Source organism: Hirundo rustica, chromosome Z (genome assembly GCF_015227805.2).
Source record: "Hirundo rustica isolate bHirRus1 chromosome Z, bHirRus1.pri.v3, whole genome shotgun sequence".
NCBI lineage: Eukaryota > Metazoa > Chordata > Aves > Passeriformes > Hirundinidae > Hirundo > Hirundo rustica.
In genome coordinates, this window is record NC_053488.1 from 698,826 (window position 1) to 715,777 (window position 16,952).

At 47.3% G+C, this 16,952-nt stretch overlaps 1 protein-coding gene across 3 annotated transcripts in view; it reads left to right on the plus strand.

Annotated features, from left to right (window-relative positions):
• MYO5B (myosin VB) overlaps positions 1–16,952 on the plus strand; it is a 153,149-nt gene that overhangs the window by 57,235 nt on the left and 78,962 nt on the right. For all 3 annotated transcript variants that reach the window (XM_040090695.2, XM_040090694.2, XM_040090696.2), the window contains exons 8-12: positions 2,070–2,177; positions 4,174–4,283; positions 5,873–6,138; positions 11,414–11,495; positions 13,977–14,117. In XM_040090695.2, coding sequence (XP_039946629.1) covers positions 2,070–2,177; positions 4,174–4,283; positions 5,873–6,138; positions 11,414–11,495; positions 13,977–14,117 — 707 coding nt within the window. The remainder of the gene's footprint in view (positions 1–2,069; positions 2,178–4,173; positions 4,284–5,872; positions 6,139–11,413; positions 11,496–13,976; positions 14,118–16,952) is intronic.

The window sequence follows — 16,952 nt, forward strand, 5'->3', positions numbered from 1 at the left end:
GGAAAAGAAGCGGTGCTTTCCAAAGGTAGGGGTGTGTGTCCTTGGTGTTTGCTGCCCTCTCACCTTGCAATAGCTGAGAAACACCTCCCCAAAGTGCTCTGGTGGCTGTCAGATGTGGGGCTGCTCACAGGGGTGTGAGCTGCTCCTGTTGGCGTGAGGCCGGCTCTGCCTTGGCCTCTGGGGTTGCCGGTGCTGGGCAAAGGTCTGTGGGTGCAGAGGTGCACAATTCACTTCTTTCTTCTGAGTGACGTTTTTCATTTCCAGCTTTGCCTTGGATTTACTGGCCTGCTGGAAGATGTCTAGTCAGAACTCAGATTTATTTCCCCGTGTGAGCTGTACTTGCCTGTCAATCTTGTCTTCCCAAGGCTTGTACAAAACAAGTGGTGTCTTGATGTGAAAATCCACTTTTTATTACTCATGGAGCAGGATATATATTTTTCCGCCTAAAAAAAACCAGGAGCTATTGCTTCACCTTTGGGTCTTGCAGATACAGAGAATTGTTATTACTTCCTTTTATGTTGCAAGATGCTGGAAAACAAAAGGAGTCTCTGAACATATGTGAGCCCAGCAGAGCAAGCCAGTCTTGGCTTCGGTCAGAGTGATCCTGAAGGCTTAATTTTAAACTAGAAAGTAAATATTTGACTTTAAGCGGTGATGTGCAATGCGAGTGCCTTTTGGAGTGTGGTGTCTAGCTTAATGATGCCTGCCTGGGCAGCGGTGCAAGGAGGGAATGTGCTTTATTGGTTTGCAGTGAATCAAATAATTATGGAGATCTCGAAAGGTACAGGTTGGAGTCAGGTTGTACTAGGAGTGGCTTGAGGCTGAAAGAGATCCCAGTGAGAATGTTTAGGATTGAGAGCTGATGTCCTGGTCCCATCAGCCACCACCAGCCCTGGCTGCATCTCAGGATGCAGCAGCATCAGGCTGTGGGTGTGATGTGCCCCACCGTGGGCTGGGTGAGCTCCTGCTGTGGACCAGGAGGGGCATTGTCTGCCTGACCCCAACTGGCGTTTTCTGCCCCTTGTTCCTGGTGCTCCGGCAATGAGCGGAGTTACCTCAATCTCTGGGTCGCAAAGCTTTGTATGCCAAGAAAAATTGAATGCTTTTCTTTACAGCCTGAAAGCACAGCTGATGCAGAAGCCTGTGGGAGGCCTGGGAGGGGATGGGGAGCTTCTGGTGGCAGTTTGAGTCAGGAAACGTGCAGATTGCAGTGATTTTAAAGGTTACCACTAGGCTGGTGAGGAGCACAGTAGGCTTTTTCTCTATATTCATGATGCTTGGGAAATATGTTTGTGTGTGTTAATGAGTGGGTTTTGGCAAATGACTCCTACTCAGTTCAAAACAGGCTGAGGCTGGTGCTGAGAAGGGATTCTGGGCGGAGTGAGGAGACTCTCCAGGGGCTGGGCTCCCCCAGCCCTTGCAGGGGAGAAGCTCTGGCTCTGCCAGCAGCCCTGGGCACACATCCTGCTGCTCTGGGCCTCATGTGGGGCCTTGTTTTAAGGAGGGGGATTACATGTGCAGCTTTCTTAAGTGGACGCAAATCCTGCAATCTCTTCTCGGTGCATTTGCATTGGAAATGCTTCTCAGTCTCCACAGGATTTATTGGTGTCATCCCAGAATCGCTTTGCTGAAGCACAGGTGCTCAAGTGGTGTGATGCTGGCTGCGTGAACCATTCTCCCTTCCCTTTGCTCCCAAGGATTAAGCCTTTGTGTAGAAAACGTGTTAAAATACCTGAATCAGTCACGGATGTGTAAAACAGGATGAGGAATTACTGCAAGTAGTTCACTTGAGTATTTGAAATGGTCTTCCCCCATGTGCTGGAGCTGCTATTAGAATCCCAAATACACCACAGTGCTGCCCTGGCTGAATTTGCTGTGCATGGAAAAGAGGTCTCATCACTGCAGGAAGAAGCTACAGCCACTTCCCAAGATTCTGCTCCATCCATTCCTGAGCAAACTGTGGTTCAGAGGACACAGGTGCTCTTCATGGGTGGGGACAGGGAGCATCCCAGTACAAGTTCTGGGGTGTGCTGCTTGCTGATATATTTCTCCTCTTTCTTCTCTCCTAGCCTGTGCTGAAGACTTTTTCTACACTTCTCAGGGAGGTGAAACATCCATCAACGGCATGGACGATGCTGATGACTTTGAGAAAACCAGGCATGCCTTCACCCTGCTCGGTAAGGGGTTGCTCTGCTTGAAGCCTGCCCAGCAGATTGTTGTTGCAATTGTTCTCAGTGTTTTGCCTGAGTTATAACCTTCCTGTTGACCTACTTGGCTTTGCTTTGTTCCTTAGTAAGAGCTACAGAAGTGTTTCTAGCAGCTGTCTGTGAAGCAGCAGTGAAATAGAGAAGGAGGCAGTATTTAGGAGAAACTCAAACCATTCTGAAGTCAGAGCAGGGCTGCAGTATTGACTTGCTATTTTTTACCCTGTTTACCGACAGGGAAAGAGCTATTACTCTGCAGCTCAGTCTGTGTTGTGGCTCAGGGTGATGTCACTTCTTGGATCAGCGTTCTACCGAGTTGCCGATTCCTGGAAATAACGAGCTGAGTACGTCCTTGCTGTGCAGAGTCCACATCTACATGGCAGCTGCAGAAGCTGTGGCTGTGTCCAGCCCCCGTGCTGGCAGCAGGGCTGCACCCTGCCTGCAGCAGGGGCCTTCAAAAGGAAAAACAGCCCGGAAGGGAAACCTTGCCCAGTGTATTTGTATTTATCTGAAACCAAGTTTGTGAATCCTGGTCAGTCTCGGTGCCTCTTGGTTGCATTTCACAGGCTGGGAGAGGAGCTCGTCATGTTCACAGCTGCCTGTGAAATCCCCTGGCCAGCTGTGCCTGCAGTGAGTGTGGGGACTCACTGCAAGCTGTAGAACTGCAATTGTTTCCCCAAAATTTGTCCTCTTTGTGTTTAAGATGGGCCTCATCTCTTTCTCTTTGGGGTCTTGTCTTTATCCTCCTCTTGTTCAGCTTGTGTGACTTCTGTTAACCACACAAAAAATGTGATTCCTGGTTGCTCCAAACTTGCCCACGGGACTGTAACCCCCAGAGAACTCTCTCCCCATCCCCTTGGCATGTGTAGTCTCTCTTTGATCCCCTTCTCTGGTTCCCCAAGCCGCTCCCTTCTCTCCTTGCTGGTCCCTGTGAGAGCATCTTCCTCTGGGGCCAGTCTGATGTGGATTTTCTGTTCTTCATGTGCTCCTCTGTCTCTGCTTTTCCTCATTTTCCTTCAGTGTTTCCCAGCTCTGCTTCTGTTCAGGGCCTGGTGAAATTGCTGCTACAGTTCCCAGTCTTGCCTTTTTGTGTGTAAAAAGAACTAAAGTTTGTCTGCAAATCCCCAGGCTTATCTCCAATTAAGAGTTCCAAGTTAGAGCAGAGCGTTGCTCCTTTTAGTAACCTTGAAACGTTTCTCACTGTGCTGATAACAGAAAAGTCCCGAGAGAGGGAAAGGGAAGCTCTGGATAATACAGAAACCAGCAGGTGATGTCTCAGACCTTGGGTGGGTAATTAGGACACCAGCCCTGAGCACAAAAGGGACACAGAAACCCAGCTGGGATGTTTAAGAAATGCAAGATACGGCAAGTGTGCAGGCTGCTTCTGAGCAAAGCTCCTGCTGGGAATGCCTGTAAATCCTGGGAATGCCTGTAAAGAAAAAACAGACAAAGCAATATATAAATAAAATATATAAAGCAATAGCATCTTACACACCCAGCAAAGACCCATGGCATGTAGCTCTTGTTGAGACGCTGGGGACGGTGAGACAGCTCCCCATTGCCTCGCTGGTGAATTGCTGCATCCAGCTGTGCCAGCAGTGTGGAGGCGTTGTGCAGGGCTTTAATTTTCCCTTCTTCTTGTGGGATGTTTGCAATAAGTTGTAATTTCTGTGCTTTGGTTGTCAGCAGACTGCGATGACAGACAGGCAACGCCTCGTTCTGTGGAAGCTGCAGAGCCGCTGTAACTCTGATCCTGTTGGATCACTGTGGAGCAGCATCCTTGGGTTTGTGTTATTAAACCCATCTGGGTTAAAATTGAGAGTTTATGGTGTATTTATTGGAAGAAGCCTCATGATTCTGAAAACCAGATTGCCTCGGAAGGAAATCAAACACTGCAAACACCTTCAAATAAACTTTAAATCGTGTTTCTTTTTCCCATCCGACAATCAGCTATCAATTGTTCCCTCAGGAGTGAAGGAGTCTCATCAGATGACCATTTTTAGGATAATTGCTGCCATTCTGCACCTGGGGAACTTGGACATCCAAGGGGAGCGAGACAGGGAAGCCTGCAGTGTGTCGGTAGGTCACCGTCAGGAGGGGGCACGTGGGGAGCTTGGGTGTGCTCAGGAGTCAGCCCATGTTCATGTGTTCAGCTTCACAGCAGTGTCCATTGATAGAAAGCGTTTTTCCTCCTGGTTTTCTTTGCCTTTTTTTGCAAACACGTCAGAAGTTCCTACTTGCTTTGTTTGTTTGGGAGATAATGCATTATTCCTCCTCTCTAGCCAGCCTGCAAGCAAGATTGTTCAAAAAATTGCTTACATCCCTTGCATCCCAACCCACCTTTAACTCCGCCTGCTTCCTCAGAATGCCCAGTGTGAGTTCCTGGGGACTTGGGACACTGAGGGTGACACAAACACAAGGTGTGATGCTTTACAACCACTTTCCTTCAGGCAAAACCACGGAGCTGCTGCTTGTAACGTGGCCAAAGGAGCACTGAGAGTTAATTAGCAAAAATAAGTAACACTAAAGATGCCTTGGAGGTGGTTTTTTTTTTCTGTTTGTTCAGAGGTGGGAAAAAGTAAAGTGATTATATGGAAAATACTGTCCTGTAAATTATCATTGCATCCTAGGCTGGGATGTTTGTTCCTAGTTAGAGCATTAAAAGGGTTCTGCACACACTTTGGTGTTACCATTGAGGTCATGTGGTGTTCAGTGAGTGAGATGCTGGGGGTAATTTACTTGATATTTGGCATCAATGGATATATGAAAGCTGCCTGCTTCAACAGTGCTGAGTTCTGTTAATGAAGTTCATGTTTAATTACCTTCAAATGCCGTTGCACGGTATTAAATCAGTTCTGGTACAACCTTGATTCTGTGGTCGAAAAGGTATTGTAGCAATAAAACAAAATCCTAGAATTCTTATAAAAACAAACAAACAAAAATCCTAGAATTCTTGTAAAATGCACTTTTTTTCTGGATCCCAAACCCTATCCAGCATTTCTAAGTACACCTACCTAACTGGAAACAATTTGCTTCCAACAGATACATATTATTACACAGAAGAAGGGGAAATTGTTTTTTCATTTTCCAAAAGGCACTGCCTGGTCTCTGGCCATGACAGAGACTCAGAACTGCTTTGTCCTCATTTCAGAGAGGGGGAAATACACTGCACTAAAGAAAATGAAGTTCACATTTTGTTTTATTAATTGCACAAGGCCTAAGCCCTTCTGGTAATGCGTGATTTGTAGCTTTGTTATTCGGGTAAAGTTATTTTGTAGAAGGTGTGGTGCCATGGCATACCCTGAGGTTGGTCTGAGGGTTGCTCTGGGGGAGAGTGTAGGTGCAGCTTGGGGAGGAGTGAGGTGGGGGATTCTTTTTCCAGTGGGAATCTGCTCCTTGTGAAAGCTGATAGCTCAAGGATAACCAGAGCAAGGCCAAGCCTTGGTGCCTCCATCCAGAGCTCCGTGTGAGCTGTCCCGCCCTGGCCTTGAGGACTAGCATGGCTGGATGGATGTCACTACTTTCTGTCCCCCACAGAGGGACACAGCTTTCCCTAGACCCCTTACAAAAACCCTCCACTCCTTGAGCGGATCTGTGAGCTTGGGCGTTCAAACGCCAGTTTGGGGCGTCAACAGCCTGCTGACTTTGCTTCTGGTCCCCCCTCCCAGAGCGAGGACGAGCACCTGAGCAACTTCTGCAGCCTGCTGGGCGTGGAGCACAGCCAGATGCAGCACTGGCTGTGCCACCGCAAGCTCGTCACCACGGCCGAGACCTACGTGAAGAGCATGTCCCTGCACCAGGTGGTGAACGCCAGGAACGCCCTGGCCAAGCACATCTATGCCCAGCTCTTCAAGTGGATCGTGCAGCACATCAACAAGGCCCTGCACACCACGGTGAAGCAGCACTCCTTCATCGGCGTGCTCGACATCTACGGGTAGGCACCTCCTCAGCTGTGATGGTTCCGGCTTCTTCTTTCCCTAGCAAAGGTCGGGGTTAATACACGGGAGTCGCAGTTTTGTGTTGGGACTCGGTGCTTATTATTTATTATCTCTGTTACAGCCTCACGAGTCGTGAGCTCTAACTAGCAAGTTAGAAAATGAAGCTAAAATGGAGTGCCTCTAACTCTGTCCAAGGTTATTTAAGTGCTAATCACCCAATACCAAGGTGACGCCTCTATTACTTATGTTTCTGACCCAATAATGACCACCCAAGGCTTGCAATGTGGACTTTTCTCACCCAATTACAGAAAACCACCCAAACCCATTAAGGAGAAGGACTTAAGAACAATGCCCCAAATCCTCCATGTTGCTTCACATACACTATTATACACTAAAATCTTAAAATCTAATTTTCCAGAATTCCAATGCTCAATGAGCCCTTTCTGATTTGTCTTCCCCTTCTTGCAGAGCACACGCTGCTTTGGCTGGTGGCAGATGATGGGAACGGTAGGAAGGAACACAAAAAAGTACTGTGTAGTTTGCAGTTTTGATCCTCCTTCAAAGTGGGCAGCCTTCAGCACAAAACGGTGCATGTGGGTCTGTGTGAGCAGTGGGCTCTGGGATTTACCTCCCACACCTTTCCCATCTGGGGTTTCTGTCTCCTGTGCTTTTTAAAACAACCTTAAAGATGAGCTGGGCTAAAGGTGCTGCTGTGGAGACCAAAGGCTGCCTCATCTTGCTGTGGGGTTTGAGGGCACTGCTTTTATACTTCAACTGTGAAGCTGCTGCTGCAGGGCCCTGGTGCAGTGAGAGCTTTCCGAGGAGCTTGGGACCCTGTGATGGGGATGTAAGGTGCAAAAAGCTCTTGCAAGGCTTGCAGCCTGCGCCCTCAGGGGCAATGAGCCGCTTTAAAATCGTTCTGGGTACCCCTTCCTGCCAGGTTTGTCGTCCTGGCACTTGAGTGGCGGTAGAGGAGAGGTGTGAGAGTTGTCTCAGTTAATTTGAGCTGAAGTGCTGCAAAGAAGCAGAAGACGGAAGAGAAACGAAGAGTTTCAGGCAGTTGTGGGGTGGAAAAGGAAAGAGTTTGTGTGGGTTTGGGCTTTACCCTCCATTTTTTCAACACCTTTTTTTTTTGTTTGTTTGTGTCTCTGGGCAGCAAGGGCAGGAGGGAAGTCCCAGCTGGCCCAGACAGATCCATGCAGCAGGTTCACACAAGGCCAGATTGGATGGCACCTGGGACAGTGGAAGGTGTCCCTGTATGTGGGGACTGGATGACCTTAAAAGGTCCCTTGCAACCCAAAACTGTTCTGGGGTTCTGTGCTTCTCAGTGGGACTGCAGTAGCCTCCTGCTCTCCCTTAACACATTGAGGTGCTGAACTGCTCCTGTTTCAGAGGGGAAGGTGGAATGCACAAGTTGCAGCTCCTCCAGGAGCCAGTCCCTAACTCAGGGCAGTGGCTGTGCTTGCTCGGTCCCAAGTCCTGTGTCCTCTGAGGGCCTATCAGCTCTAGGAGAACCTCAAGCTCAGAATGAAATCCTGCCAAAGCAGTTCTGGATCAGAACAAAAAAGCAGCATGACTTTAGGGCTGTAACACCTACACAGTTGCTGGAACTGGGTCTTGGGTGTAAACCCTCCCATGAGGTTTCTGCAGCTACTGGTTCGGGGTGTTGGTTTTGGCACCCGGACAGGCATAGCAGCAGAAAGGATGTCAGAAATTGCTGGAACACCAGTGCAGCCCCACAGGCTGCTGATCTCCATCAGTAACTGCTGTCATATGAGAGGGTTCGCAGGGGCACTGCTGTCAAGGGTGGTAGCAATGCAGTTCTGTTTGGTTTGGGATTTCAGTGGGGTAGATTGAGGTGATGAGGTTACTCTCTCCGGTCTATAAGTTTCTGGGTTCTCTTGGGAAGATCTTAAATATGGCACAGTGTGGGTCAAGGACTGTGTGAGATAGAGAAGCTGTTTCCCATCTCTGTCCCTATGAACGGAAATTTCTGCAGGCTGGAGTACGGTAAATGAAGCTTAGAGATGGAGCCCTGTGGGTGATGGTGGGTCCATACAGAGAACTGGATGCCTGAGTCAGAGGATCAGACCTTCAGGAATCTGAATGGAAGGAGAGTTGAGGATAAGGCTCATGAAGGATTAAGCTGGGCTTGAAAACCTGCTCGTGTGGAGGAAAACCTCCTTCAGCCACCAGTCCAGTGCGTGTGCCAGCAGATGTTTTCACAGCCCTGGTGGCACCAGCAGGGTTTTGCCAGAAGGACCTGCAGGTCCTACTGAAGAGGTTTGAAGGGAAAGGTGTCCATGTTCTTGGCTGAAATGCTTGTGGGAATCTGGTGTCCTAAAATGACCATAAATCCCTTTTTTAAATGGGCATTGCTTTCTAAATGCTGAGTAATTAACAATGCAGGGAATATGAGTGATGATAGCCTGACTGCAGAACGTTTTAGTGGTCTGGTTCTCCTAACTCATGTGTTTTTTGAGTTTTTAATGCATTTTTCTATCGGATTTTTTTTTCCCCCAATGGATCTTGTTTTTTTCCTTTCCTTTGGGAGAGGATTTGAGCTGAAAAGGCAGGGAGCCTGCAGCCAGCTTCACAGCACATCCTTGACGTCCTCAGAGCTTCTCTGTTCCTGGGGGAAGACTGTCCCTATGGCTGGGATTTCTAGGGATGGGATCCAAACAGAGGATGCAGAAGCTCTCGAGTTTTTCTTCCAGATTTCTAATGCTCATCTTTGCATCCTTAACTCTCTGCTGGCACTGAGGTGAGAGGGTGCAGCATTGAAAACCTTTCTGTATTTATTGAAATTGGGTTGTTTGCTGCAGCACTAATACTGAAGTCAGTCAGGAGAGTGGGTTCATGTGGCACTCCTGGAATTGGTGGGGACAGCTTGTTCCCCCTCTTGTTTGCCATGTGAAGTGTGAACACCCAGGCAACCAGCTGTGTGCTGGACTTATTCATGAAGTTTAAATACTTTAATACAAACCTTGGTGCTGCAGAGGACTTAGGAGAGACCAGCCACACAGCAGAATGCAGAGCAGCAGAAAAACCAAAATACAGCATTTTCCCCTGGAAAATCGACTTACAAGAGCTGTCCCCAGGCTGGATGTGCCTTCCAGGGACCCACAGCAATGGGCTGGAGTGGTGAATATGCTTATTTTTTCCACCAAATTACAATGAATGAGAGATTAATTACTAAATCTACAAATTACTAAAATGAATAGAGACCAAACAGGTGCTGTTTTGCTTTCCCCATCAGGATGTTGCCTCAGTGCAGTTGCTCTGAGCAGGTAGGGCCTCCTGGTGAGCACACACATAGGGCTGGTGACTAATCTGCTTTGTCAATTAGTGAATTGTGCTGGTGGAGTCCCTTAATTAGCAACTTTGAGAGATCTCCCTCAGAGCTGGAGTTGTACAGCAGCTCTGCCCCTGGCTGGAACTCGTTGGGAGGGTTGATAAATCACATCTGGTGTCTCGGAAGGGGAGAGGTTCCTACTCTGATTTCTTTTCCCCATGTATTCCTGCCCTCGTTGTCTTCCACCTAGCTTACGGTGCCTCTCCGTCTATGCTTTAATTCAGCCTTTTCTTGCCGTATTGCTGTGATCCTGAGCTTGCAGAAGCTGGTACTTCCAGAGGCCTGGGGTGTCACATTCCCTGAGCTGCAAGAGCAAGAGGCACTGATTGGCTCAGCCACGAAATCGGGATCCAGCGCCCTGGGGGTCCTCCAAGGACGCATCTCTGAGGGCCAGGCCACCTGTTTGATGTAAACATTTGTTGTCCCAGGCACCAGCTTCTGTTGTACGGAAGTCTGTAAAGCCCAGTTTCTGGGAAGTGAACGGATTAAGCATCCTCTGCTTGGCACAGGTGGCCCCAGCTGCGGGGGCGGTGCCGGGCAGGCAGAGGGAAGGCAGCCCCAGGTTTCCTCAAGGACTGTGGGGGTGATAAAGCACAAAACTAGCTCATTTCTCCCATTCCCCTCTTTCTTTTGCCATTTGGGGTTGCATTTCCCCAGGGACACCAGCATTTTGTGTGGTGGTGGCGTTGTCACCTGGAAGTACCCAGGGAATAACTGCATCCCCTGGGTAACAGCAGGGTGGTCCTCAGGAAGTGGGAGAAGTACTGATTATTTGGAGGAAGAGAGGCTGGAAAGAAAGGGCTGCATTTATTCAGTGTTTAAAGACTGTTCTGCCAGCTCCTACGGTGCTCATTACCTGAAAAATTATTTAGTCACATATTTATCATTACAGCAGCTTACTCATTGAACACAGAAAGCCTTCCCACTTCTCCCCTTGGTTTAATCCTTACAGTCACGTGTCAAAGCCTTTTTTTTTTCCCCTTCCCCCTTCCAACTGTGCCTTAAAAATAGAAATATAAAACACATAATTCCCAGTGGTAGCTCAAAATACCCTCTTTGGGTTTTAAAAGCAAGCCTGGCTCCCTGTGCCTGTCCCTGGATGTTGTGTGCTTCAGCCTCAGGGGCTCTGCTGGCTCCCTGCTGCTTACCTGTGGTTTGTCTTATCAAAACTGCATACTTTTTCCTTTCTAATCGTGACTAAGAAGCTATTTTTGGGCCTGTTTTGGAACTGATCTGTGGCAGGCTAGGATAATGTTTTGGTGTGGGGAGCTGTGAAAGTCCTGGTGGATCACTGAGTCCAGCACCAATGTCCCTCAAAGGTCCCTCTAAGTAACATGGAGTTGAAGCTGAAATCACCAGTTTTTCCACTTCTCCCTCCCAGAAGTTGCTTACTCACGTGTGTCTAATTTTTGTGCTAACAGGGATGCAGTACAGAAGCTATAATTACAAATTTAATACCTTATTTTTCTGCTCTATTAAATTCCATTAAAAATAGCATGCTGGGTCTTTTAAGACAGCAGCTCCTGTTTCCTCATCACCTTTGCAGTGAATGTACTTGGACTTAATATTTCATGATATTTTTCCCCAGGAGAGACATTTACATTTCTTGTCTCAGACAGAGCTGATGGGCAGGAAGCTGCAGTCAAGCCAAATGTCTCATTCGTGTGTAGCAGGAGGGACCTGCTGAATCCCTTGAGTTGTGCCAAGCAGGGATAGGTGTTTTGAGGAAAAAAAGTAGATTTGGGATAGGAGGAGTGGAAGGGACGGTTGAGTAACCGGTGTTCTCCATCACAGAGATGACACCGTTGCAGGAAATATTTATTTAAAAAAAAAAAAAAAAAAAAAAAAGAGAGAGGAAAAAAAAAAGAATTTGAGACAAAGCGGCGCCTAATGTTGATTTATTCATTGCTTTGCAGGTTTGAAACTTTTGAAGTGAATAGCTTTGAACAGTTCTGTATCAACTATGCCAACGAAAAGCTTCAGCAGCAGTTCAACTCGGTAAGATCAGCTTGGAAACGTTCCATAGAACTGAGCAGAAGATGTAACAAGGCAGGATTGGTGTGTGTCTGGCTTCTGCTTAACGGCATTTACCTGCAGCCTGGACAGATCATGTACAACTTTGGTGTGCCTCCCTCCCAGACATTTCACTGCAGTGGTTCTAGATATTCTTATCAAATTAGAAAATGTTTCCTAGTTGAGGTATAAACTTGATCCTGGAAGTGGGTTTGCATGTGGTTTGTGCAAAGGCTTGCATTCACACTCTGAATAAGTGTGTAATTTGCCTTTTTCTCAGTGCTGTTTCAGTCCTAAAACTGTCTTGGTTTTGAAAGACGGGTGTCTGCCAGGGAAAGCTGGAGCTTCCCTCAGAATGGAAAGTGTAAACCCACTCCCTCCAAATTATTATGATTTTGCAATTAGGGGCTTTCAGGCAAAAGTGTGGGAATAGGAATAACAGTTCTTTACTAGGAATGTCAAAAATACAAATGTAGTAATACAAAAACCGAGCAAACAAACAGTCTCAGAAAGGTTGACAGAGTCAGAACACGACCTTGTTGGTCAGGGTGTTGGAAGCAGTCTAGTGAATTCCTCATGGAGTAACAGTTATGGTTCTGTTGGAGAAGAGATGAGCCTGTAGAAGAGTCCAGTGATGGCGAGATTGGTCTGGTCATCCTCTGGGAAAATCCAGTGGAAAACCAGGCTGTCCTGCTGGTCTGAATCTCAGCTTTTACCCAGCTAGGCTCCTCCTACTGGGTGGAGCATCTCCCAATGGGATGATGTAATTTTATCAGTTATGCAGTGAGCCTCGATGGCCCATTAACAAAAGATATTCCCCTGGAGGGAGGATGGGCTGTTGAAGAGATAAGAAAACTGCCCCAGCTGGTTTTAACAGCTGGCCCATTAGCAGAAGGCAACCTGCCCCCTCCCCCTGGAGTTAAAGAAAAAAACCCCAACCTTCTCAGTCAGTTTAAACAGGTTGGGAATAGAATACATCTTGCATTGCAAACCGAGATGGCATTTACCTGCAGCCTGGACAGATCATGTGCATCCTTGCGGTGCCTCCCTCCCAGACATTTCACTGCAGTGGTTCTAGATATTCCTATCAAGTTGGAAAATGTTTCCTAGTTGAGGTATAAACTTGATCCTGGAAATGGGCTTGCACGTGGTTTGTGCAAAGGCTTACATATTGCTCTGAATAAGTGTGTAATTTGCCTTTTTCTCGGTGCTGTTTCAATCTTAAAACAAAACCTGGATGGCCTCATGCTGATTTCCAGTGTGAATTAAATTAAGTTATGGGTGTGGAAACCTTCCAGTTAAGCATGACTTAAACCTGTGAGATGAAAACTTCGTATTAAATAACAGGATTGGAAACACTCCCCACTTTTTACTTGGACATGCCTCACAAAACCCAGAATTTTTCCTACTTTATTAGAAACAAGCATTTACCTTCACTGGAAATGTAAGTAGTGAGGAGTTGTCTTCTGCTTCGGTTCTAAGTACGGAAAAAATTACTATTAATTTCAGGATGCAGGGGAAAACTTGTTAAGTTTGAGCATATAAGTACTGCAGATTAGTTTGGCCCTTTGAAACCATATCATATGCATGGACATGAACATTTGCAGTCTAATGCATCAGATAGATCACTGCTGCTAAAAGTGAAAAGTAAATTATGGATTGTATTTGCACTATTCATATCTTACTTGGTATGTCTGACTATCACTTCTGAAGCTTATAAATTCAAACTCCAAGATGACATGTTTGAAGAGATTTTAAAAAGCTATCTTTGAAGGGGGGAAAAAAAATGCATTTGAAAAATCATTTTTTAATATGCTTTAGACTATCTCCGAAATAGCCAGAGACAATTTATCTGCCTGGGCAGAGGTCTGAGATACGTGAGGCATGCAAAGATATTTTTTATTATTATGCTTTTTTTATTATACTTTTTTTTAAAGAAGAATTTTCAGTTGAAGTGTCCCTGAGTCAGTCAGATGCTGCTGCTGATATCCCTTCTGGGATGACGGGTGCTCTTTATGAAGCCCTGCTCGCAGATGGGGAACATGGGCTCTCTGCCCTGGCTGGGCTCCCAGCTCGTGAACCTGCTTCAGGTCACTGCTTTAATCAGCAGAGCAATAAAGCAGGGGAGGATTTTTGTCAGGCCAGGAGATATATGTGTCATTGCCACATCAGTATATGGCTTCCACCTCGACGCAGTGACAGCTTCAGTCATTTTGTAGTGAAAGTAATTTCAACCCTTATTTTTCCCTGCGCCGTGGTTTCCCAGCATAATGACTTTATTTTCCCTGTCAGAAGCTGGGCTGTGTGAATGGCAGAGCCCGCGCAGGCTGTACGTGAGGGCACCTAGAGCCTCTGTGGCTTCAGGATGTGCTCATGGAATGCTGAAGTCCAGCAGGGACGAGGGGAAGGGGCTGTGCTCTACTGGATGGGGCCACACTCGGTGACTCTGCTTTCTCCTGCTCCCAGCACGTGTTTAAGCTGGAACAAGAAGAGTACATGAAGGAGGGAATCCCTTGGACTCTCATAGACTTCTATGACAACCAGCCCTGCATAGACCTGATAGAGGCCAAGCTTGGGATCCTGGACCTGCTGGATGAAGAGTGCAAGGTAAAGAGGAGCCCCCACCTTTTCACTGGTGTCCTTGTTTCTGTAAAAAGATTGAACAATGGGCTTTAGTCTGTGGTGTCTTGTAGGCGGGTTAACATCTCCTTTCGCATGTGTTGCTGCTGTCCTCACGGCAAGGGTAGGCTTGAGCTGGCATTTGCTTTGGTTTGGAACACTTCAGAACCTCCTGGGCAGGTGTTCGCTCCAAACTCCTGTACCTGCACTCACCATGTGCAGCCAGTGCTCGTCTGTCTGTCCTGGCTCTACTGAGGAGTAACCACTGCTTGAGACATGATGTCTTTGGCATTGCCCAGGAGCTGGTGCTCCTCCCAAGCCTTATTTTGTCTCAGGGGAAACCTGAGTCCTCTTGCAACGGCTCTTTGAGGTAAAGCTCGTTGCATTTGGTGTGTAGACTTCAGAGCTGTCATGTTGGAGAGCAGTTTGCTCTCTTTTGCCCTCTCTCTCTCATACTGGCCAAAGTTAAATCTTGTTTGAAATTTGAGAAGAAAAGCCAGATTGACAAACGTTGATGACAATCCAAGAGAAAGGTTGGACTCCTTGTTCACACATTGTTCAGTCGTGAATAATCCAATATACATAGGAACAAGGAGTGTCAGAGGGCAGGTTTCCTTGGGATGTTGGGATGCCTGTTTTGAATCTCCTTGATGCTGGAGATGTCCAGTTGGAAGGAGATGGGGATTGCGTTCCTGCTGGGTGTTGCTGCCTGGAGGAGCCTCAACCTGGTGTTGCTGTGGGGTGACCCACAGGAACAGGAACCTCAGGAAGGGTTTCCATTGAGACTTGGATGTATTCTGTTCCAGGAAATGTCTTTCCGACTCTGGGAAGGCTCTCAGTGCTTTTGAATAAAGGCAGGGAAGAGTGAGACAAAGTGTTGGGAGAGCTGAAGTAGTTAAGGGGCCCTCACCAGCATAGCCAAGGTGATAAGAAGGACCCAAGGAATTGCTGTGCCTGTTGGATCTGTGAGCACAGAACAGATCTGGTGGCTCAAGAACACAAGTGTCGTGTTGTATCAGAAGGAAAGGGTTGTGATCCATTTTTTAGGCTAGTTTCCATGGACAAGGATGTAACACCTGTGTTTGTCTAGAAGGAGGATGACCTGTGAAGTGTTTGCTGTCCTCCAGATACATGCTGGCTACGTCTTTGGGGTGAGCTGAAGTTGGGGCTTTGCCCTGTTGAAGTCTGCTCTCAGGAAGTCTCCTTAAAAATGAGAACAAATTAGACTTAATTTGCTGTCCTTAAAAATAGTATCTCAGCCAGTGCTGGTTTGGAAGGAGGTCAGATTATTTGCTTGATACTCAGCACCATTTCATCTGGTCTCTGTGATTAAGCCAGTTCAATTTTGCAGGCTCAGTTTGTCCCCTGGATGCTGTGAGGACCAAAAGGAAAGTTTCCCTGGCGTTGGGAGTAACACCCTTGGCTCCTCTCTGGAGCACCTGGCACTGGTTGTTGTTGGTGGCATTGCTGGTGGGGACATTGCAACTCCCCTGTGCCAGCAGTAGATCTTCCTGGTGCTACTTTTTCCATCCATACTTGGTTTTTTTACAAAATAAAACCCAACAAAAAACCAACCAACCAACCGAACAAAAAACCTCCACCCCAAACCCACAAGATCTATTCCTTCCCCCTTCTCATCAAATGCCAGCTATCTGGGTGTTTACCTGTCATTAGTCACAGGCTCTTATTACTGGCCCTGTAATCGCCTCTTTTATAACAACCTGCAAGTGTTCTCCAGATTTATGAAAATTTCAGCAAAACCTGTCCACTGAAAGCAGCGGTTTATGGATGAAAACCTTCACCCCCACGGTAGTGTTTCACCTCCTGGGGTGTGACCACAATAAGGTAATTACATGCCGCATCGTTAGAGCCTACGGCAGTGGATAAAAACACTCCGGGATGTGAAACGGCGTCAGGGGAATATTTAGTACATAATGAAGCATTAGTGCAAATGCAGAGGGTTTGTCACTAATGTTCTTGCTTCACAGTATGGGGGTTTTTTTAATCCTTAATGTGCGGCTGGGGAGGAGGTGGCTGGGTACGTGCTGAAGCAGTGTAGGTCACAGGAGAGTCTTGTTGCTGTTTAGGGAAAAATTGATGTAAGGATTGGCAGTGAAAGAGAGGGCTCTTGAACCGGGATTGGAGTGTTAAGGACTAAACCTGTCTCATGAAAGCTAATGAGAAAAGCCCTTCTTCTTGTAACAAGACTTTAGGATTTAGAATCATGTAATCACAGAATCGCAGAAGGGTTTGGTCTGGATCTTAAAGATCATCCTGCTCTACCCCCTCCTCCACCCCTTCCACTGTTCCAGGCTGCTCCAAGCCCTGTCCAGCCTGGCCTTGGACACTGCCAGGGTTCCAGGGGCAGCCACAGCTGCTCTGGGCACCCTGTGCCAGGGCCTCAACACCCTCCCAGCCAGGAACCCCTTCCCAATATCCCATCTGTGCCTGCCCTCTGGCACTGGGAAGCCATCCCCCCTTGTTCTGTTCCTCCATGTCTTTGTGAAAAACCGCTCTCCAGGGGAGAGATGAAGGTTTTTTTAAACAGCTTTGAAGTATTATGATTTGGAAGCTGTTGTAGAATTATTAAGGTTGGAGGTGGCTTCTGGAGCTCTTTTGGTCCTACTTCCTGTTACATCCTTGGTGTGCCCAGGAATCCTTATAATCTCTCTGGACTGTTACTTGTGTCCTCTGCTGAGGGGACCCTGGAGTCCTTGAAGGGCCTTTTCCCTATTTTCTGGGAAAACACTGGAGTTTCACCGGCCTGCATCTGTAGCATTTAGGACCTCTTGGTTGTGCTCTGATGCCAGAGGAACAGTGAGA